The sequence below is a fragment of the Hyla sarda genome, chromosome 13, assembly GCF_029499605.1.
Source record: "Hyla sarda isolate aHylSar1 chromosome 13, aHylSar1.hap1, whole genome shotgun sequence".
Classification (NCBI taxonomy): Eukaryota; Metazoa; Chordata; class Amphibia; order Anura; family Hylidae; genus Hyla; species Hyla sarda.
This window is the reverse complement of record NC_079201.1, coordinates 21,105,444-21,129,312: the sequence shown is the minus strand read 5'-3', so window position 1 is coordinate 21,129,312 and position 23,869 is coordinate 21,105,444. Positions and strand designations below refer to the sequence as shown.

Sequence of the window (23,869 nt, the reverse complement as noted above, 5' to 3'; positions counted from 1 at the left end):
TCCAATATAATACCGCTATATGGTGCCAAGATACCACTGACATACAGAGCCCACATAATACCTCCATATAAATGCCAATTAATTATCCCTTAAAGAGTACAAAATAATACCACTAGGTGATGCCCAGATACCACTGACATATGACTCCTACATAATCCCACCATAAAGTGGCCAAATAATACTCTCCTAAAGAGCCTACATAATACCACCATATGGTTTCCCATAATACTACCATAGGTGTTAGGGAATTGCCCTTTAGGCTGTATATACACGGTTGCCATGTCCTGACATGTTGTGGTTCCCTTAGGGTTTTGCACCTGCAGGATGTATGCAGTGTACATAACATAATGTACTGTAGTAGTGGGGACACGGCGTTCACATGAAGAGTAATGGGGATCAGATTTACTCGATAAACACCCATCCCTGTGGCTTATGGAGCTGCTATCTGCCGCTTCCTGCGTCTCTTGTTTCACCAGCAGCGCTGATAACATTTACTGCTTGTTTGGCTGCATCCTCCATGTGAGCAGGACAGATAATTCCCATGGTGACGGACAGGCCTCGCATATGGGCGCCATCTCATGTGGCGGAGATGACTTTATGGGCTGTGCACTATTTGCACATTACATAGTCGGCAGCAACCAAGAAGACAAACAGCGAGCTGGGAAACCGCAAGAAATGAGCGTGAAGTGATGGCGGATCCTGGGACCAACGTACACAGAGACAATGCATAATGTTTAGTGGAACCCCCGCATACATACACTTACATGTAAACACACATCTATGAATATACACTGACTCCCAAACACTCCATAGATCTGCATTGTCCGAAAATAAAGGGATGGGGTATTGGTCCATGGGGTAAAGCAAAGGGAATAAACAACAGGTCCTCCTGTCCTGGAGTGCCAAATTACCTCTCATAATACATTTCATATTAATGCTATGGGCCCGCACCCCTCTATATACACCACTGCTTGTTCATCCATACAAAGATATACATACATGCTGACACATATCACCATTCATACATTCACACTGACACATATCACCATTTATACATACACACTGACACATGTCACTATTCATCCATACATACACACTGACACATATCACCATTCATACATACATACACACTGACACATGTCACCATTCATCCATACATACACACTGACACATATCACCATTCATACATACATACATACACACTGACACATGTCACCATTCATCCATACATACACACTGACACATGTCACCATTCATCCATACATACACACTGACACATGTCACCATTCATCCATACATACACACTGACACATGTCACCATTCATACATACACACTGACACATGTCACCATTCATACATACACACACTGACACATGTCACCATTCATCCATACTTACACACTGACACATATCACCATTCATACATACATACATACACACTGACACATATCACCATTCATACATACACACTGACACATATCACCATTCATACATACATACACACTGACACATATCACCATTCATACATACATACACACTGACACATATCACCATTCATACATACACACTGACACATGTCACCATTCATCCATACATACACACTGACACATGTCACCATTCATCCATACATACACAATGACACATGTCACCATTCATCCATACATACACAATGACACATATCACCATTCATACATACATACACACTGACACATATCACCATTCATACATACACACTGACACATATCACCATTCATACATACACACTGACACATATCACCATTCATACATACATACACACTGACACATATCACCATTCATACATACACACTGACACATGTCACCATTCATCCATACATACACACTGACACATGTCACCATTCATCCATACATACACAATGACACATGTCACCATTCATCCATACATACACACTGACACATGTCACCATTCATCCATACATACACAATGACACGTCACCATTCATACATACACAATGACACATATCACCATTCATACATACATACACACTGACACATGTCACCATTCATCCATACATACACACTGACACATGTCACCATTCATCCATACATACACACTGACACATGTCACCATTCATCCATACATGCACATGCGTACATACACAGACACATTACCATTCATACATACAAAGACACATTACCATTCATACATACAAAGGCACATTACCATTCATACATACACACACATTACCATACATACAGACACATTACCATTCATACATACACAGACACATTACCATTCATACGTACAGACACACATTACCATTCATACGTACAGACACACATTACCATTCATACGTACAAACACAGACACATATCACCATTCATACATACATACACACTGACACATGTCACCATTCATCCATACATACACAATGACACATGTCACCATTCATACATACACACTGACACATGTCACCATTCATCCATACATGCACATGCGTACATACAGACACATTACCATTCATACATACAAAGACACCTTACCATTCATACATACAAACACACAGACACCTTACCATTCATACATACAAAGACACATTACCATTCATACATACATACAGACACATTACCATTCATACATACAAAGACACATTACCATTCATACATTCATACACACAGACACATTACCATTCATACATACACACAGACACATTACCATTCATACATACAGACACACATTACCATTCATACATACAAAGACACATAACATTCATACACACATACACATTACCATTCATACATACAAAGACACATTAACATTCATACACACATACACATTACCATTCATACATACATACACACAGACACATTACCATTCATACATACACACAGACACATTGCCATTCATACATACAGACACACATTACCATTCATACATACACACTGACACATGTCACCATTCATCCATACATACACACTGACACATGTCACCATTCATCCATACATGCACATGCGTACATACACACACATTACCATTCATACATACACAGACACATTACCATTCATACATACACAGACACATTACCATTCATACATACACAGACACATTACCATTCATACATACACAGACACATTACCATTCATACATACACAGACACATTACCATTCATACATACACAGACACATTACCATTCATACATACATACAGACACATTACCATTCATACATACACAGACACATTACCATTCATACATACAAAGACACATTACCATTCATACACACATACAGACACATTACCATTCATACATACAGACACACATTACCATTCATACGTACAGACACACATTACCATTCATACGTACAGACACACATTACCATTCATCTATACATACACATACGTATACACTGACAAAGATACACTTATTCATACACACTATATCAGGGTTTCCCAACAAGGTGCCTCTAGCTGTTGTAAAACTACAACTTCCAGCATGCCCAGACAGCCAACACACACACACCTGCAATTACAAACATGCTTATACTGTACTATATATAGCCAACACACAAAACATACACATATCCAAACATACACATATCTATTCATAGGCAACACATATACATCAGTACATACCGTATATATCTGATCACCTCAACTTGCTGGTGTAGCAGATATACGTAGCTCCGTAATGTTCGTACACTATGACATATTATATGTAATATGGGTAATATACCTATACTTTTTGGATTTTCGTTGTTCTTATGCATCAATGATGAAGCCATAATACATTGCTGCCTAACTAGGCACACTTGCCACTCAGGAGTTGGGCAAAGCTGGGTGGCAAAGGAGGGAACTGTAATCCCAATGGCTTCTGGTTAACAAGCGTCACGTCTAACTGGGTCAAACCATTTTGTTCATTTTACAGATCTACAATGAAATGATCCGAGACTTACTGAACCCAGCCCTGGGCTACCTGGATCTACGAGAGGACTCAAAGGGAGTCATTCAAGTAGCTGGAATAACGGAGGTGTCCACCATTAACGCCAAAGAGGTGCAAGGATGAGGTTTTTTCCATAGATGATAGTTTTACATATTATTATTTTTGAACAGCAGGGGGGTGTAGAGACTATAATTTGCATTGGCTGTACTGTGTCACTTTACAGCTGCTGAAAATATGGCACCCAACTTCATAATTAAAGCGTACCCATCAGATCCAACAAAAAAAAAAAACATTATTTTTAATATGTCACTCAGTACCTAATCCTGACCATGTACATTAAATTTTTATGTTTCTAGCAACTTTATATATTTTTTTTATTACACTTTTAATTTAGCTCACTAATCTGAATTCCTCTCAAAGGCCTCACTGTGCAGGTCTCCGCCCCCTTCCTCACTATGCTGTCTGCTCACATCTCCCCTAGCATTAGCAAAAACTACAACTCCCAGCTTGTCCTCACTGACAGTAGCGGGACACAAGCTGACAGTGGGAGGATTTTTCCTCTATGAGCCCTGCGCTCACAGCTGTCAATCAAGGAAGTGTGTCCATGACATGGGTGTTGATGCATGGACACTGCAGGACTTGTATGTGTCCAAGCAAGCAGGGGGGGGCAGTTGTTTGACTGGCTTTTACAGAAAATTTTCTAATGAAAGCAATTACAAAACCTTTTGGTTATACATGCTTTACAACATATCAAAAGTTTTTGTATATGACAGTGCCCATTTCAGTAATAACTTGCCTCTTCTTCAATGGCGTACCCATCTGGGTCATATTCATGGAAGGTATATAACTTGAGATATATAGATAGATAGATAAATTGTTATGGTGAACCAAAATATTGTGAGGTGCTCCTGCTTGGCAAACAATACAAGTAATAGCAATAGGTCAATAATACCTCTGTATAGTGCTATGCTACACGGAAATTATATAATAATACTGCCATATAGTACCTACATGATATAGTGGTGCTATATAGAATGTGGTTAGTATACCTACACTTCTCTCCTGATGTATCATGGTAGTTGCCCCTTTGGCCCTGGCATACTGTGCAATGGTGGTCTTACATGTTCTTGTCTATTTAGATCATGCAGCTGCTAATGAAAGGGAACAAGCAAAGGACCCAGGAACCCACCGCGGCCAACAAGACCTCCTCCCGCTCCCACGCCATCCTACAGGTCACAGTAAGGCAGAAGAGCCGGATCAAGAACATCACACAGGAGGTCCGCGTTGGGCGACTCTTCATGATAGACCTGGCTGGGTCAGAAAGGGCATCCCAGGTAAGGCACTTCACCCAGAGTTACGGTATTATAATCTAACCAATGTAATTACATCATAAGCAATTCTATATATATATATATATATATCTATATATATTTATTTATAAGTAATATAATATATCTGTGTGTGTGTATATATATATAAATATATATATATATATATGCTTGAAAATGGCAACGTGAGGTTGTCGAAATGTACAGTACAGACCAAAAGTTTGGACACACCTTCTCATTCAGAGTTTTCTTTACTTTCATGACTATGAAAAGTGTAGATTCACACTGAAGGCATCAAAACTATGAATTAACACATGTGGAATTATATACATAACAAAAAGTGTGAAAATATGTCATATTCTAGGTTCTAGCCACCTTTTGCTTTGATTACTGCTTTGCACACTCTTGGAATTCTCTTGATGAGCTTCAAGAGGTAGTCACCTGAAATGGTCTTCCAACAGTCTTGAAGGAGTTCCCAGAGATGCTTAGCACTTGTTGGCCCTTTTTGCCTTCACTCTGCGGTCCAGCTCACCCCAAACCATCTTGATTGGGTTCAGGTCCGGTGACTGTGGAGGCCAGGTCATCTGGTGCAGCACCCCATCACTCTCCTTCTAGGTCAAATAGCCCTTACACAGCCTGGAGGTGTTTGGGGTCATTGTCCTGTTGAAAAATAAATGATGGTCCAACTAAATGCAAACCGGATGGAATAGCAGCCGCTGCAAGATGCTGTGGTAGCCATGCTGGTTCAGTATGCCTTCACTTTTAAATAAATCCCCAACAGTGTCACCAGCAAAGCCCCCCCCCCCCCCCCCCACACCATCACACCTCCTCCTCCACACCAGCACACCTGTGAAGTGAAAACCATTTCAGGTGACTACCTCTTGAATCTCAACAAGAGAATGCCAAGAGTGTGCAAAGCAGTAATCAAAGCAAAAGGTGGCTAATTTGAAGAACCTAGAATACGACATATTTTCAGTTGTTTCACACTTTTTTGTTATGTATATAATTCCACATGTGTTAATTCATAGTTTTGATGCCTTCAGTGTGAATCTACAATATTCATAGTCATGAAAATAAAGAAAACTCTGAATGAGAAGGTGTGTCCAAACTTTTGGACACTTTTATATATAACTTTTGGACACTTTTATATATAACTTTTGGACACTTTTATATATAACTTTTGGACACTTTTTTTTTATTTATTTTATTTAATTAATTATTATTATTATTATTTTTATATATATATATATATATATATATATATATATATATATATATATATATTTATTTATTTATATTTATATAATATAACTTACAGCATGTTCCATAGACCACCTCAACCTGGGTGCCTACAACTGTTGCAAAACTACAAATCCCAGCATGCCCGGACAGCCATTGGCTGTCCGGGCACGCTGGGAGTTGTAGTTTTGAGCTAGTGGGGAAACACTGTCATAGACAGTAGGGAGCGAATACCAAACCACAGGCCCATATAGCCAGACCCACATTGACCACGCTATTCTCTAAATCATAGATTTCATATATTGTGATATAATGTAATGCAGTGTTCCCCAACCTGTGGCTCCCCAGCGGTTGCAAGACTACAACTCCCATCATGCCCAGACAGCCAACGGCTCCCATCGACTTTTTTTTTTTTTAGCAGTGGCTTTATATAGAATACGTCATTATAGTATTATATGACTACAAAGAAGAACATGTCTCCTTAATGACATTGTTGCACTGTATCCCTGGCTTTAGAGAATTCATTTGGTTCCTCCATAACAAGGGACGTTTATTGAACGTGTCCTTTTATTGGAAACCTGACACCTTGTTGGGGACAAAGACACTCTCCCTGCTCTGTGTAAGCCTGACCGTAGCGTGATGTGACTTACATGGCTAAAGAGTGACGCCTGCTGGGTCTAGGCGGTATTTCTTCAAGCCGCATGAGTGTATTATTATTATGCATGGCGACACTGTGCATAGAACACTGGTACTAGTTCACAGTATGGATCCCATGTTTATCTATACATGTGATCGCAGGGGGTGTGGGGATCAAAAACACACGTCTTTTAACTGTGTGTGTGTCTTGAAGACGCACACACAGTTGGACTACCGCACAGAGCAGAGGCTGTCTGGTCTTCCGGTGTAGGCAGCTTCTCTGTCCTACGTTGTCTTACCGGAAGGTTGGAAAAGAGGACAGATCCTCTTTTCATGTTGCCACATATGGTGGTAGTGTGGCGGCCCAACAATTATACGAGGGTAGTGTAGTCCAATTGGTCTGTATTTAGGGGATTTTATTCAATAAAAGTATGGGGGTATTATCCAGTCACTAGAGATGAGCGAACGTACAGTAAATTCGATTCGTCACGAACTTCTCGGCTCGGCAGTTGATGACTTTTCCTGCATAAATTAGTTCAGCTTTCCGGTGCTCCGGTGGGCTGGAAAAGGTGGATACAGTCCTAAGAAAGAGTCTCCTAGGACTGTATCCACCTTTTCCAGCCCACCGGAGCACCTGAAAGCTTTACTAATTTATGCAGGAAAAGTCATCAACTGCCGAGCCGAGAAGTTCGTGACAAATCGAATTTACTGTAAGTTCGCTCATCTCTACCAGTCACTGTATTGTGTAATGGTAGTGGTTATGGTTTGGTGGTATTATATGTCTCTTGTATACTGGTATTATTATTGGTAATATTGGTCTCAGTATACAGGATTTGGTCAGTTACAGTATAATAGTAATACAACTAATTCATTTAGGTATACAGTATTATCAAGCACAGAAAATAGTCTTATATATGTTAACATGATATATATGTAATTATTTGTTATATACTATTAGTGCTGTTGTGGGGGGTGGCCATGCCCCCTCCCATAGACTTGCATTGAGGGGGTGGGATGTGACGTAATGAATGGGCGGGGCTATGATGTCACAAGCTCCCGGTGGCAGCTCCAGCGTTCGGACAGTTTGTTCCAAACGCTGAGCAGCGGAGTACCCCTTTAATTGTTTGGATATTGGGAATATGAGCTACACTTCATGTGTGTGGTCCAAATAGTATCTACGGTATATGCTTTTTTTCAGGGAGCACTCACACATCTGGAACCTCCAAGTATTTAGAGGAATACTGTCTACTTGGCCTATATGAAGGTTTTTACTTATTTGTGACTCCTCCTTTGATACCGTATACTGGCCTATCATTATCTGGAGGATTGGCAGCCATCAAAATACTGCAAGCAATTCGTCCAGTCACATGTCCTGCTATATGTGATCTGTGTCGCTTCTGTACTGTTTATATCTAGGCTGCTTTACTACTGTGTGAGGAATATTAATATCGTACTGCTATTCCATAGGAAAATTCCCCATCATATTTATTCACTTTATTGGTGATCCCCTGATGAACCGCTGTATAACATATAAGATACACGGGGAAACGCGTTGGGATATACAAGTGTTCATTATAGGAGAACTAATTATCTTATCTATATTTGTATGTACTTTACATTTGTTACACTAGGGTTCTAAAGGGGTACTTCGCTACTCAGCATTTGGAACAAACAGTTCCGAACGCTGGAGCTGGTGCCGGGAGCTTGTGATGACATAGCCCCGCCCCCTCATGACATAACACCCCACCCCCTCAATACAAGTCTATTGGAGGGGGCGTGACAGCCATCACGCCCCCTCCCATAGACTTGCATTGAGGGGGCGGGGCTATGACATCACAAGCTCCCAGCTCCAGCGTTTGGAACAGTTTGTTCCAAAGGCTGAGCAGCGAAGTACCCCTTTAGAACCCTAGTGTAACAAATGTAAAGTACATACAAATAAAGATAAGATAATTAGTTCTCCTATAATGAACACCTGTATATCCCAACGCGTTTCCCCGTGTATCTTATATTTTATACAGCGGTTCATCAGGGGATCACAATAAAGTGAATCACAATTAAAGCGGAATACCGCTTTAAGGATATGAATAAAATGATGTTTTAGCTCAATGTGGATAGTGTTTTTTGGTTTAAGTAGCTTATTGACACGTGGGTCTAATTGTCAGTGATAGTTTTCCCCATGATTGTGCCATTTTTTTAACCAACCGAAATGTTATTTTCCCTGATGCAGACACAGAACCGGGGTCAGCGGATGAAGGAGGGGGCTCACATCAATCGCTCCCTGCTGGCGCTAGGCAACTGTATCAACGCCCTCAGCGAGCGAGGAGGCAATAAGTACGTCAACTACCGAGACAGCAAGCTGACCAGACTCCTGAAGGTACGGTCCATCCAATAGTCATCTTCTCCATCTTAAAGGGGTACTCCGGTGGAAAACAATTTTTTATTTATTTTTTAAATCAACTGGTGCCAGAAAGTTAAACAGATTTGTAAATTAAGAAAAAACGGGGGGTGCAAGTGCAGCTCACAATTGGTATATAAATACTACCTGAGGTCAACAGGGCATGCAACTATACCACAGTTGCAAAAATTATAAAATATGTGAAAAAGAAATATATTGCCCGGACCTTCCAAGGTAGTGTATTTAAATTATATAAATGATAGAAAACTGGGTCGTACTCCAATAATAATTCAATGGTTATTTATTAAAAATGTATAGTGCATTATTCCTCACAGGGCCCTTGTGAGAAGAAACACATATAATAGATATACAAAATTAAATATATAAAATTAAAATATAGAAATGTTATAAAAATGTATCACTGGCATATGGAATAGAATAGCTTAGCTCTATGCTGATGGATTCATATAACGTCTTTAGAGAATTGTAAAGGTGTAAATGTCCTTTTATATGGTAATTAAAGTGGATACTCTGTTACCGGTCCTGGGTGATGTGGCTGTGTCAGCTCCCGTGTCCGGATGGCGGTCAACGGTCCTAGATAGTGCTGTGGCTTTGTCTTTCAAGATCCAGGTGTTTATGCGGTGTTGGTCGTCCCAGGTTAGTGGCACTGGCGGGTGCCGATGGTAATTCGCCGGGAGGCCGTGCGCTGGCAGGCGCTGTTGGAAATTTGTCAGGAGACCAAGCGCTGGCAGGCGCTGATGGTATCGATCTCCTCACCGCTGGACTTGGAAGCCGGAGACTACACGCTGGGTAGATGGAGCTTGCCTCGTGTAGGTGGCGTGTGACGTCAGCCGGAGCCGGAGTTGACCAGGTGAAATCAGGACCGGACACTAGTCTAGGTCGACTAGTGGGTGAGGAATCCACAATGTGATGGATTTGCTCCGTAAACTAGAGCTTGGATTCATAAAGAGCATACATGCCTGTGTACAAAATCAGTGCATAAGACTAGACGCGTTTCAGGGTTCTCAGATACGACCCTTTCCTCAGTAGTCATAATGGTTAAAAGCAATATTTGTCTATTTATAGGAGTACGAATCCCATAATTCAACAGTGTTCTAAGTGATAACAGAAACATGGAATGGATGATCAAAATAGGGAATTACCTAGAGAGCAAAAGTGAATGTGAATACCGTCAAAGGACGGAAAATAAATAATATGTATGGGTGAAACTAACTGAACTTTGTATCTGATTACAATTTAGTATCTTTCCCACAATAACGATGAAGATAATAATGATGGAATAAAAATGTATATGAAAATAAAAATAAGAATAAGAATAAGAATAAAACAAAAATAAGGGTGTAGTTCCAGATGGAAATAAAAACAAAAATAATTAAAATCTAATAAGAAAGGTAAAAATGAAAAATAAAAAATAAATAAAATAATGGATAATAGATAATAAATAAATAAAAAGGGGATTGGATAAATTACATAAGTAAATGGATAATAGTAGAATGAATACAGAATATGAAGGAAAAAGAAACATAAGAAAATAAAAATAAAAATAAAAATGAAATGAGAATAAAAAGAAATATAAGTGTGGATCAAAAAATGAATTAAAAATAAAGATATTGATGATGATAATAATGATGATCATAAAAAGAAAAGGAGTTTTTTCATTTTCATTTTTTACTCCTTTTCTTTTTATGATCATCATTATTATCATCATCAATATCTTTATTTTTAATTCATTTTTTGATCCACACTTATATTTCTTTTTATTCTCATTTCATTTTTATTTTTATTTTTATTTTCTTATGTTTCTTTTTCCTTCATATTCTGTATTCATTCTACTATTATCCATTTACTTATGTAATTTATCCAATCCCCTTTTTATTTATTTATTATCTATTATCCATTATTTTATTTATTTTTTATTTTTCATTTTTACCTTTCTTATTAGATTTTAATTATTTTTGTTTTTATTTCCATCTGGAACTACACCCTTATTTTTGTTTTATTCTTATTCTTATTCTTATTTTTATTTTCATATACATTTTTATTCCATCATTATTATCTTCATCGTTATTGTGGGAAAGATACTAAATTGTAATCAGATACAAAGTTCAGTTAGTTTCACCCATACATATTATTTATTTTCCGTCCTTTGACGGTATTCACATTCACTTTTGCTCTCTAGGTAATTCCCTATTTTGATCATCCATTCCATGTTTCTGTTATCACTTAGAACACTGTTGAATTATGGGATTCGTACTCCTATAAATAGACAAATATTGCTTTTAACCATTATGACTACTGAGGAAAGGGTCGTATCTGAGAACCCTGAAACGCGTCTAGTCTTATGCACTGATTTTGTACACAGGCATGTATGCTCTTTATGAATCCAAGCTCTAGTTTACGGAGCAAATCCATCACATTGTGGATTCCTCACGCATTAGTCGACCTAGACTAGTGTCCGGTCCTGATTTCACCTGGTCAACTCCGGCTCCGGCTGACGTCACACGCCACCTACACGAGGCAAGCTCCATCTACCCAGCGTGTAGTCTCCGGCTTCCAAGTCCAGCGGTGAGGAGATCGATACCATCAGCGCCTGCCAGCGCTTGGTCTCCTGACAAATTTCCAACAGCGCCTGCCAGCGCACGGCCTCCCGGCGAATTACCATCGGCACCCGCCAGTGCCACTAACCTGGGACGACCAACACCGCATAAACACCTGGATCTTGAAAGACAAAGCCACAGCACTATCTAGGACCGTTGACCGCCATCCGGACACGGGAGCTGACACAGCCACATCACCCAGGACCGGTAACAGAGTATCCACTTTAATTACCATATAAAAGGACATTTACACCTTTACAATTCTCTAAAGACGTTATATGAATCCATCAGCATAGAGCTAAGCCATTCTATTCCATATGCCAGTGATACATTTTTATAACATTTCTATATTTTAATTTTATATATTTAATTTTGTATATCTATTATATGTGTTTCTTCTCACAAGGGCCCTGTGAGGAATAATGCACTATACATTTTTAATAAATAACCATTGAATTATTATTGGAGTACGACCCAGTTTTCTATCATTTATATAATTTAAATACACTACCTTGGAAGGTCCGGGCAATATATTTCTTTTTCACAGATTTGTAAATTACTTCTATTTAAAAATCTTTATCCTTCCAGTACTTATCAGCTGCTGTATGTTCTTTTCTTTCTGAATTTCCTTTCTGTCTGACCACAGTGACACTTCTGTCAATTTTAGGAACTGTCCGGAGTAGGAGCAAATCCCCATAGCAAACCTCTCCTCCTGCTCCGGACAGTTCCTAAAATGGACAGAGATCTCAGCAGAGAGCAATGTGGTCAGACAGGAAGGAAATTCAAAAAGAAAAGAACTTCCTGCGGAGCATACAGCAGCTGAGAATTATTGGAAGAATTAAGATTTTTAAATAGAAGTAATTTACAAATCTGTTTAACTTTCTGGCACCAGTTGATATAAAAAATAAAATAAATAAAATGTTTTCCACCGGAGTACCCCTTTAAGATTGTCAGCTCGGGGGGGTCCAATATGGACTTTTATTATAATGTTTCCATTGTATGTTCTTTTATCATCAGGACTCTCTGGGAGGGAATAGCCGCACTGTGATGATCGCTCACATCAGTCCGGCCAGCAGTGCCTTCGAGGAGTCCCGGAATACTCTCACCTATGCTGACCGTGCCAAAAATATCAAGACCCGGGTATGTATACATGCCCATACTTCGAGGGAAGCTCCAACAGTACCTGTCATTGTTTCTGCCCTGATAAAGAGGTGTGAAGGTCTGCAGATCAATAGTATCCCCTCCTAGCAAGATATTGATGGAATAGACAAATGTTTCCCAACCAGGGTGCCTCCAGCTGTTGCAAAACTACAACTCCCAGCATGCCACGTGTAAACCATGGTATACATTGAAATAGCTTTTTGCTAGTGTTTCAACCTACTGTCTACTTCAGTGTCTCCTAACCAGGGGGCCTCCAGCTGTTGCAAAACTATGACTCCCAGCATGCCCGGACAGCCGTTGGCTGTCCGAGCATGCTGGGAGTTGTAGTTTTGTAACAGCTGGAGGCACCCTGGTTGGGAAACAACGGAATAGACACGGGGGCTAAGTAAGTAGGACTATATGTCCCTTGCCAATGGGGGAATGTTAGCTAGAGGTAGACCGCAAATGCTGGTACTGCAATGTGGCATTCACAAACTGGATTGGCACGAACTGGCATATAGCAGCTGTAGGGTAGAGATAGTTGGAGTATAGTAGTAGCAGCAGTTGGCACTGTAGAGTCGCACTTATAGGTTAGTCAGCCATGTTATTGGAGGGTAGGGACAGCTAGATCAGATTATGGCAGCTGGTACCTTTAGAGTGGCACTGGTGAGGCATATTAATTGAAGGGTAGAGATAACTGGAGCACAATATGGTTCACAACAGTGGCTGGCACTTTACATTGGCACTTGGGCTGGTGAGGTACATTGTGTTAATACAGCTTGAGCAGAACATGGCAGACAGCTGCAGACTAGATTGGCACTCTAGATTGGTGAGGCATAATAATGGAGGGCTAGAGATAACTGGAGCACAATATGGTACACAACAGTGGCTGGCACTTTACATTGGCACTCGGGCTGGTGAGGTACATTGTGTCAAGACAACTGGAGCAGAACATGGCAGACAGCTGCAGACTAGATTGGCACTCTAGATTGGCATGGCATACTAACCATAAAATACTGTAGTGATAACTGAAGCAGAATAAGGTTGACAATAGTGACTGACACTCTACACAGCAGAATGAGGAGGCGTATGGGCAGAGTATTGCAGAACGCAGGAGTAGCTCTCTGCCGGGATAGTCATGGACTGGTGAAATATACCAGCTGGAACAAAGTACAGCAGAATGGGAAAAAACGAATCCTTTATACAGAATTCCTTCCTCTGTCCACCAGGTAAAGAGGAACCTTCTCAATGTCTCCTATCACATCGCCCAGTACACCAGTATCATATCCGACCTGAGGAACGAGATCCAAAGACTCAAGGAGAAGATTGATGAGCAGGGCCTGAAGCAGACGAGGAATGACCGCAGCGATATTCGCAACATCCAAGGTAGATCTTGGCTTCTTCCAGAAGATAAATTCGAAAGAGTCCAAACAATAAGTAACCTAACATCTCCGATTCTATGTCCACCAGCTGAGGTCCAGCTTCATACCTTACCCTATAACAGACGCGAGATGGACCAGCTCAGGGAACAGCTGATCAGGGCCTTTAGGGAACAAATGGATATCCGCAAACAGCTGATGGACCTGGAGAACAACCACATGGAGATCCAGATGGAGACTTCCCGTCACTTCCTCATCATTGCTGAGTAGGTGGAGTCTTGTACCCCATGTAGGATGCCCTTTGTACCCATATAAAAAGTTATTTTACAGTCATCATAGTAAGGTCCTTTGTTCCTAAACCAACAATATTTTGATAGTTTCAGAAACAATGGGGTGAGGTGATCATACAAATCACATACCTACTACCATATAGGTGACTTCCATGGCAGAACTTAGCAGGGGACTACCCCCAGGGCCGGCTCTGTTATAGGCAAAATAGGCAGCGCTTAGAGCGACCTCTTGATGGGGGTCGCTGCTCTGCCTGCCGCAAGAAAGTTAAACAACAATCATCCCAACCACTCGCTCAGCCAGCAGCATGAGGAGGAGGTTTGTTACAGTGTGTCACCACAGTAGTAAATTAGGGCATGTCAAAGGGCGGGCCAATGGGTGAAGTCAAGGGGCAGCAAAATTAGCCTTTGCCTAGGGTGGCAAAAATCCTTGCACCAGCCCTGACTACCTCTATGCGTTACAGGTAAAAACTTTTTCTTATGGTTACAGCTGGGAGCAAGAAAAGTCACGTAGAGTCCGCAAGTGGCGAGAGGAGCTGAGGAGGGAATCCTATGGCAAAGACGACAGCGAGAAGGACTCGGACACTGGAGATGACCAGTCTGACATCATGGAGCCTCCAGAGGTGATGGCGGCCAGAGAGAATGTTCATGCGCTGGTGGTGGATCAAAGCAAGTTACGCCGCCAGAAGGTATTAGTAGGAGCATGACTAGGTCACTCCATTCACATTAGAAGATACATTTTGAATTCTGCTGATTTCTATATGGGATCTGTCAACGAAATGCTGACAGACACACCCCATCCCTAATCCTATACACCCTCTAAAGTGGAGAATTTCCCATAAAAAAGGAATTTAATTAGAATTAAAGGGGTATTCCAGGAAAAAACTGGCTCCAGAAAGTTAAACAAATTTGTAAATGACTTCTATTAGAAAAATCTTAATCCTGCCAATAATTATCAGCTGCTGAAGTTGAGTTGTTGTTTTCTGTCTGCACAGAGTAGAAGAGGTTTGCTATGGGAATTTGCTTCTACTCTGGACAGTTTCCGAGACAGGTGTCATCAGAAAGCACTTAGACAGAAAAGAAAAACTCAACTTCAGCAGCTCATAAATACTGAAAGGATTAAGATTTTTTAATACAAGTAATTTACAAATCTGTTTACCTTTCTGGAGCAAGTTGAGATACTTTTATATATATACATATATATATATATATATATATATATATAATATTTGTTTTTTTTTTTCCTGGATAACCCCTTTAAGATTCTACTACCAGAGAGCTAACTGAGAAGCAGCAGGTTAAAAGGAGTACTCCGTCGAAAATTAACTTATCCCTTATCCCCTAAGTAGCTGATCACGGGGGGTCTGACTGCTGGGGCCCCCCGTGATCACCAGGACAGGACCCCGGCACTCTTAATGAGGAGCACGTGTCGTCTACCGGTACACGCTCCATTAATTTCTATAGGAGCACCGATGATGCCCGAGAGCTGTTCTTTTTGGCGCTCCCATAGGAATGAAAGGAGCGCGTTCCGGCTGCAGCATGTGCTCCTCCCTGAGAGCCGGGTCCCGTCCCGGTGGTCGCGGGGGCCCTAGTAGTCAGACCCCCCCAGCGACAAGCTGCTTATCCCCTATCCTGTGAATAGGGGATATGTTATTTTTCGCTGGAGATCTCCTTTAAAGGTGTACTCCACTGGAAAACATTTAATTTTAAATCAACTGATGCCAGAAAGTTAAACAGATTAGTAAATTACTTCTATTTAAAAAAATATATATATATCTTAATCCTTCCAGTACTTATCAGCTGCTGTATGCTCCACAAGAAGTTCTTTACTTTTTGTTTTCCTTTCTGTCCGTCCACAGTGCTCTCTGCTGACACCTCTGTCCATGTCAGGGACTGTCCAAACCTCTTCTGCTCTGGACAGTTCCTAAAATGGACAGAGATGTCAGCAGAGAGCCAGAAAGGAAATTCAAAAAGAAAAGAACTTCCTGTGGAGCTTATAATTACTGGAAGGATTAAGATTTTTTAATAGAAGTAATTTACAAATCGGTTTAACTTTCTGGCACCAGTTGATTAAAAAAAAAAATAATAATAATAATGTTTTCCAGCGGAGTACCTCTTTAAGGTTGCTTTGAAAGTGACTGGTGTTGAGGATATAACTCTGTAAATCTAGAAGGTAAATGTTGGTAAAATAAGTAGGAAAACAAATACGTCAGCCATAACAAAAATAGTTTGCAAAAGTTTACATACCCTTAAATTTTTTGCAATGACATGGAGCCCATAGGTGCCAGTAAATCTAGGAGAACCCTCCATGACTGCAAAAACTAAGGAAGTAGATGGGATACTCTATGATGATTTACACCAGTGGTCTCAAACTGTGGCCCTCCAGATGTTGCAAAACTTCCACTCCCAGCATGCCCGGACAGCCGTTGGCTGTCCGGGCATGCTGGGAGTGGAAGTTTTGCAACATCTGGAGGGCCACAGTTTGGGACCACTGATTTACACAGACAGATGTTGTCATACGTTGCGTTGGAGACTAGCTTCAGGTTCCATCTCGTCAGGTGGAGTTGGAGAAGCGATTTAAAGAAATCCGGCAACGAGCAAGAAGACTGGAGGAAATTTTACCGAAACGAATCAGCTCGGAGGAGCAGAGGGAGGTCCTAAGCCTCTTGTGTAAAGTCCATGAACTGGAGATCGAAAATACGGAGATGCAGTCCCATGCGTTGCTGAAAGACAACATGATTCGGCAGAAAAACTACATGGTGCAGAAATTTGAGCAGCATCGGTGCCTATGTGATGAGATCATCAAGCAGCAGAGACGCATCATCACGGGTATGGATCCTCTTTGGGTTCTTAGTATGGATTGTTTACTCCTTCGTGGTGGGTGGACAATCCGGTTTCCTTAAAGGGGTAATCCAGTGGAAAACTATATATATAGATAGATAGAGATATAGATAGATATAGATATATTTATATTTATTTATATATATATATATATAGATATATTTATATTTATTTATATATATTTAATTTATATATATTTTTATATTTATATATATATATATATTTATTTATTTATTTATATATATATATATATATATATATATATATTTATATATATATATATATATATATATATATATATATATATATATATATTATAAAACATTTTTTTTTTTAAATCAACTGGTGCCATAAGGTTAAAGGGGTACTCCGGTGAAAAACTTTATTTATTTATTTATTTTTAGACCAACTGGTGCCAGAAAGTTAAACAGATTTGGAAATTACCTCTATTAAAAAATCTTAATCCTTCCAGTACTTATTGGCTGCTGAATACTACAGAGGAAATTCTTTTCTTTTTGGAACACAGTGCTCTCTGCTGACATCACGAGCACAGTGCTCTCTGCTGACATCTCTGTCCATTTTAAGAACTGTCCAGAGCAGCATATGTTTTCTATGGGGATTTTCTCCTGCTCTGGACAGTTCTTAAAATGGACAGAGATGTCAGCAGAGAGCACTGTGCGTGTGATGTCAGCAGAGAGCTCTGTGTTCCAAAAAGAAAAGAATTTCCTCTGTAGTATTCAGGAGCTAATAAGTACTGGAAGGATTAAGATTTTTATAATAGATATAATTTCCAAATCTGTTTAACTTTCTGGCATCAGTTGATTAAAAAAAAAAAAAAAAAAAAAAAAAGAAGAGTTTACCACCGGAGTACCTTTTTAAACTAATTTGAAAATTACTTCTACTTAAAAATCTTAATCCTTCCAGTACTTATCAGCTGCTGTATGCTCCACAGGAAGTTGTGTAGTTCTTTTCTTTCTGACGACTGTGCTCTCTGCTGACACCTCTGTCCATCTCTGGAACTGTCCAGAGCAGGAGAGGTTTGCTATGGGGATTTGTTCCAGCTCTGGACAGTTCCTGAGATTGACAGAGTCTGTGGTCAGGCTGAAAAGCACTACACAACTTCCTCTGTAGCATACAGCAGCTGATAAGTACTGGAAGGATTAAGATTTTTAAATAGAAGTAATTTACAAATCTGTTAACTTTCTGGCACCAGTTGATATGAAAAAAAAAATTTGTTCTCCACCGGAGTACCCCTTTAAGAATGGAAATTACAAACAAGGCCACCAAGTTCTTTACTAAATTCATTCCTCTATAGGTTCTAAAAGATACTAAGATCCTTCTCGCTAATAGAGGTTGTATCTTTTTGGGTTGATCCTTAAAGGGGTACTCCGGTGTTTTTGTCTTTTTTTTTAATAGACTGGTGCCAAAAAGTTAAACAGATTTATTATTTACTATTATTTTAAAATCTTAATCCTTCCAGTACTTATCAGCTGCTGTATGCTCCATAGGAAGTTGTATAGTTCTTTTCTGTCCGACCACAGTGCTCTCTGCTGACACCTCTGTCCATGACAGGAACTGTCCGGAGCAGGAGAGGTTTGCTATGTGGATTTGCTCATGTTCTTTTTGGCACCAGTTGAATAAAAATAATAATAAATAAATAAAAACCTTTTCCACCGGAGTACCCTTTAATGGTTCTTCTGCTTTAGATCACAACCTGACTGTTCCTCACCGGCTGGAGGACTTGTATGAGCTTTACCTTCGGGAGCTGGAAGACGGCACTTTGGACCGAATAACTTTAATTGACCGAGCTTCTGTTATGGCCCTAAAAGTAAGTAAGTCATATTCCATTTAGAATACTCTTTGGGTACAGACCAATGGGCACCAAGCTCCGTCCTTCCCACCATTAGTGAGCAGATCTGACGTTTCTCTTCATAACAATTTAGTCTTAAAGGGGTATTCCGGCTTTATACATCTTATCCCCTATGCGAAGGCTAGAGGATAAGATGTATGATCGTAGTGGTCCCGCCGCTCTCTGTGCAGCCCCGACATTCTGTGCCGGGCGCTGCCTCCAAGATGGGGATGTGACTTCACGGCCACGCCCCCTCCATTCATGTCTATGGGAGACACGAATGGAGGGGGCTTGGTGTAATGTCACTAGGGGCGTGGCTGGACCCCTGCGATCATACATTTTATCCCCTATCCTTATCCCCTATTATCCCTCTAAAGGGGTATTCCAGGAAAAAACTTTATATATATATATATATATATATATATATATATATATATATATATGTATATGTATATGTATATATATGTGTATATATATGTATATCAACTGGCTCCAGAAAGTTAAACAGATTTGTAAATTACTCCTATTAAAAAATCTTAATCCTTTCAGTACTTATGAGCTTCTGAAGTTGTTGTTCTTTTCTGTCTAAGTGCTCTCTGATGACACCTGTCTCGAGAACTGTCCAGAGTAGAAGCAAATCCCCATAGCAAACCTCTTCTACTCTGTGCAGTTACTGAGACAAGCAGAAATGTCAGCAGAGAGCACTGTTGTCAGACAGAAAAGAACAACTCAACTTCAGCAGCTGATAATTATTGAAAGGATTAAGATTTTTTAATAGAAGTAATTTATAAATCTGTTTAACTTTCTGGAGCCAGTTGATAAAAAAAAAAAGTTTTTTCCTGGAATACCCATTTAAATCAACTGGTGCCAGAAAGTTAAACAGATTTGTAAATTACTACTTTAAAAATTTTTTGGTCCTTCCAGTACTTATCAGCCGCTGTATGATCCACAGGAAGCTCTTCTCTTTTTGAATTTCCTTTCTGCCTGACCACAGTTCTCTCTTCTGACCTCTGCTGTCCATTTTAGGAACTGTCCAGAATAGGAGCAAATCCCCATAGAAAACCTCTCCTGCTCTGGACAGTTCCTGACATGGACAGAGGTGTCAGCAGAGAGCACTGTGGTCAGACTAAAAAGGAATTCAAAAAGATTCAAATACAGCTGCTAATAAGTACTGGAAGGGTAAAGTAATTTACAAATCTGTTTAACTTTATGGCACAAGTTGATAAAAAAAAAAAGAAAAAAGTTTTCCAGTGGAGTACCCCTTTAAATCACTTTCTTTATACTGTGCAGGACAGCCAGAACTCTCTGCCAAAAATTCCTCAGATCACAGCGGAAGAGACTTCCCAGGAACCAGACTCAGACCAAGAGAGTGTCCAGACGTTTGGATCAGACAACAGGAATCTGAATCGAAGAGAGTCTTACAGGAGAATACTTCCACGACTACTATCCGAGTCCGAGAGGTTAGAGACTCAACTTCTTCCGCAGACCTGGTAGATTCTCATAAGGCTGCATTCACACCACGGTTTTGCAATACAGTTCCCGTATCAGGTTTTTGATGAAAAACTGATTCCTCAAAACCGGACTAAACTGTATCAAAACGTGTCTACAAATTTTAATCCGTATACGGTTTGAAAAATGATGTCCGGTTGCATCCGTTTTTTAAGAAAAAAAAGTATACGCTTTTAATTTTTCATTCCATTTTGAATAAAGTTTTATTTGTTTGATTGAAATTCCAATTGAAAAAAAAGAACTGAGCAAAGTCAAAAAACGTATGGTGAAAACCGGATTGAACCGTACGCACATACAGTTCTGTACGGTTCCCATTGACCCAAAAAAAAATACGTATACGGTTTAATACGGTTTTTCACCTGGACAAAAAAACTGTGGTAGACTACGGTTTTGGGTACGGGTAAAAAAAATGGACAAAACCGTATAAGACGCAAAACGGACTAAACCGGATGATGCGTTTGACATAAGGTTTACAATGTTAAGTCAATGCATACGGTTTTCTATATGGTTCCGTATGTTTTTTAAATTGAAACCGTATACGGGAACTGTATAACAAAAACGTGGTGTGTATGCAGCCTAAGCAGACGGGCACTGGAGGTCTCTCTAGGTCATTTGGACACCTGCGGTCTCTGCTTGCCTAATCCTCATACCTCTATACAGCATAAGTGTTTTAATGGATATACATGCTATATATATTATCCAACACTACTAGGCTATAGGACAGCATTCCTCAACCAGAGTGCCTCCAGGTGTTGCAAAACTACAACTCCCAGCAACAACTTTGCATCATCTGGAGGCCCCCTGGTTGGGAATCGCTGCTCTAGGACATGAGATGGTTGACAGTAGTTGGTTTTATGTATTTATAACTCATGCACAGTCTTGTCAGCCTATAATATAATGTAACACTAATAACTGGAAACCTTCATGTGTCCTCACCTTCTTCTCCCATTAACATTACTCACTGGACAACTTGTGGGACAGGTCAGTGACTCCTGAGGGATGAGGGGACACACCCAGCATTAGCTTTCAACTGTGACAGAGCCCGGACCCCTGGCTCTGGGGACCAATGAACTGGGGGTGCTGTGGATCTTCTTCCCTCTCTGTCTCTCTCTTTCTCTCTCTCTCCCTCTCCCTCTGTCTCTCTCTCTTTCTCTCCCTCTGTCTCTCTCTCTTTCTCTCCCTCTGTGTCTCTCTCTCCTCTCTCTTTCTCTCTCTCTCTCTCTCTCTCTCTCTCTCTCTCTCTCCTCTCTCTCTCTCTCTCCTCTCTCTCTCTCTCTCTCTCTCCCTCTGTCTCTCTCCTCTCTCTCTCTTTCTCTCCCTCTGTCTCTCTCTCTCCTCTCTCGCTTTCTCTCTCTCTCTCTCTCTCTCTCTCTCTCTCTCTCCCTCTCCCTCTGTCTCTCTCCTCTCTCTCTTTCTCTTTCTCTCCCTCTGTCTCTCTCTCTCCTCTCTCGCTTTCTCTCTCTCTCTCTCTCCTCTCTCTCCCCCCCCTCTCTCTCTCTCTTTCTCCCTCTCTCTCTCTCTCTCTCCCTCTCTCTCTCTCTCTCTCTCTCTCTCTCTCTCTTTCTCTCTTTCTCTCCCTCTGTCTCTCTTTCTCTCCTCTCTTTCTTTCTCTCTCTCTCTTTCTCTCTCTCTCTTTCTCTCCCTCTGTCTCTCTCTCCTCTCTCTTTCTCTCCCTCTGTCTCTCTCTCCTCTCTTTCTTTCTCTCTCTCTCGCTCTGTCTTTCTCTCCCCTCTCTCTCTCTCTCTTTCCCTCTCTGTCTGTCTCTCTCTCTCTGTCTCTCTCTCTCTCTCCTCCTATCTATCTCATATCTATCTATCTGTTTTAGTGCTATGCTAAGACTAGTTTTCCCCTGAGGACACCAGTTTATCCTGACAGAAACATGTCGGGAGTCTTTTAGAGTGTTTAGCTATTTCTATCTACCTATAGTAATGTATTCATTTAGTTGGTCCAATATAACATGTAATATTGCAACAACACAGCAGAGGAAGAGGAAGCCGGCACGTACGAGACTAAGCGTGGAAGATAGCACGAGGCAACACAGACACTGACTCACAGGGACCTGCAACGGAGGTGCTCAGCCGAGCACAAAGCACATGGATCCAAGTAGGCGGCACTCACCAAGCAGGGTAGATTTATTGCAGTCCTTCAGACGGGACACAGGGCTCAGGTGGGGGAGTAGCGGTGGAGGACGGGGCTTGACCGGAACAAGTTGTTTAGTGCGGCTCGCGCACTTCCTCTAGCCGGAACAGCGTCTGCGTGCATAACCTCCACTTACATAGGAGGTACGCTATGCAGTCGCTAAGCAACCTGGTTGACGTGGGCATCACGTGAGTAGAACAGCGGTCATGTGGTGAAGGGGAGGGATCAAAAAACAAACAATAACCCGCACATATACATATCAAAAAATGTAACAGAGTGTCTATATCATAGGAAAGAACCATATTCATTCCGGTCGTTTAGATCTATGTTGCCGGTGGCATTCAACTTAGCTATCCAGCGAGCTTCCTTCTGAAGTAGGACCCTGCCGCGGTCTCCTCCATTCTGGAGGGGAGGGACTAGTTCCAAGCCCAGAAATTTTAATTTGCTGTGATTGCCTCCATGTGCCAGATTCCTGTGAACAATGAACCTTGGGGCTCCGGTACCGGTTCAGATGGAACGGACGTGTTCCCGGAACCGGACCTGGAGTTGCCTGATATTCTTGCCCACATAGAATCTGCCACAGGGGCAAAGCA

At 40.8% G+C, this 23,869-nt stretch overlaps 1 protein-coding gene across 1 annotated transcript in view; it reads left to right on the top strand.

Annotated features, from left to right (window-relative positions):
- The window catches only part of KIF19 (kinesin family member 19), a gene marked incomplete at its 5' end in the record, with an annotated part of 46,046 nt that overhangs the window by 3,693 nt on the left and 18,484 nt on the right, over positions 1–23,869 (top strand). The window contains 10 exon segments of the mRNA XM_056550643.1: positions 3,902–4,027; positions 5,056–5,250; positions 9,347–9,493; positions 13,150–13,272; positions 14,502–14,658; positions 14,743–14,917; positions 15,429–15,627; positions 17,497–17,767; positions 19,486–19,607; positions 20,919–21,088. Of these exon segments, the coding sequence (XP_056406618.1) occupies positions 3,902–4,027; positions 5,056–5,250; positions 9,347–9,493; positions 13,150–13,272; positions 14,502–14,658; positions 14,743–14,917; positions 15,429–15,627; positions 17,497–17,767; positions 19,486–19,607; positions 20,919–21,088 (1,685 nt within the window).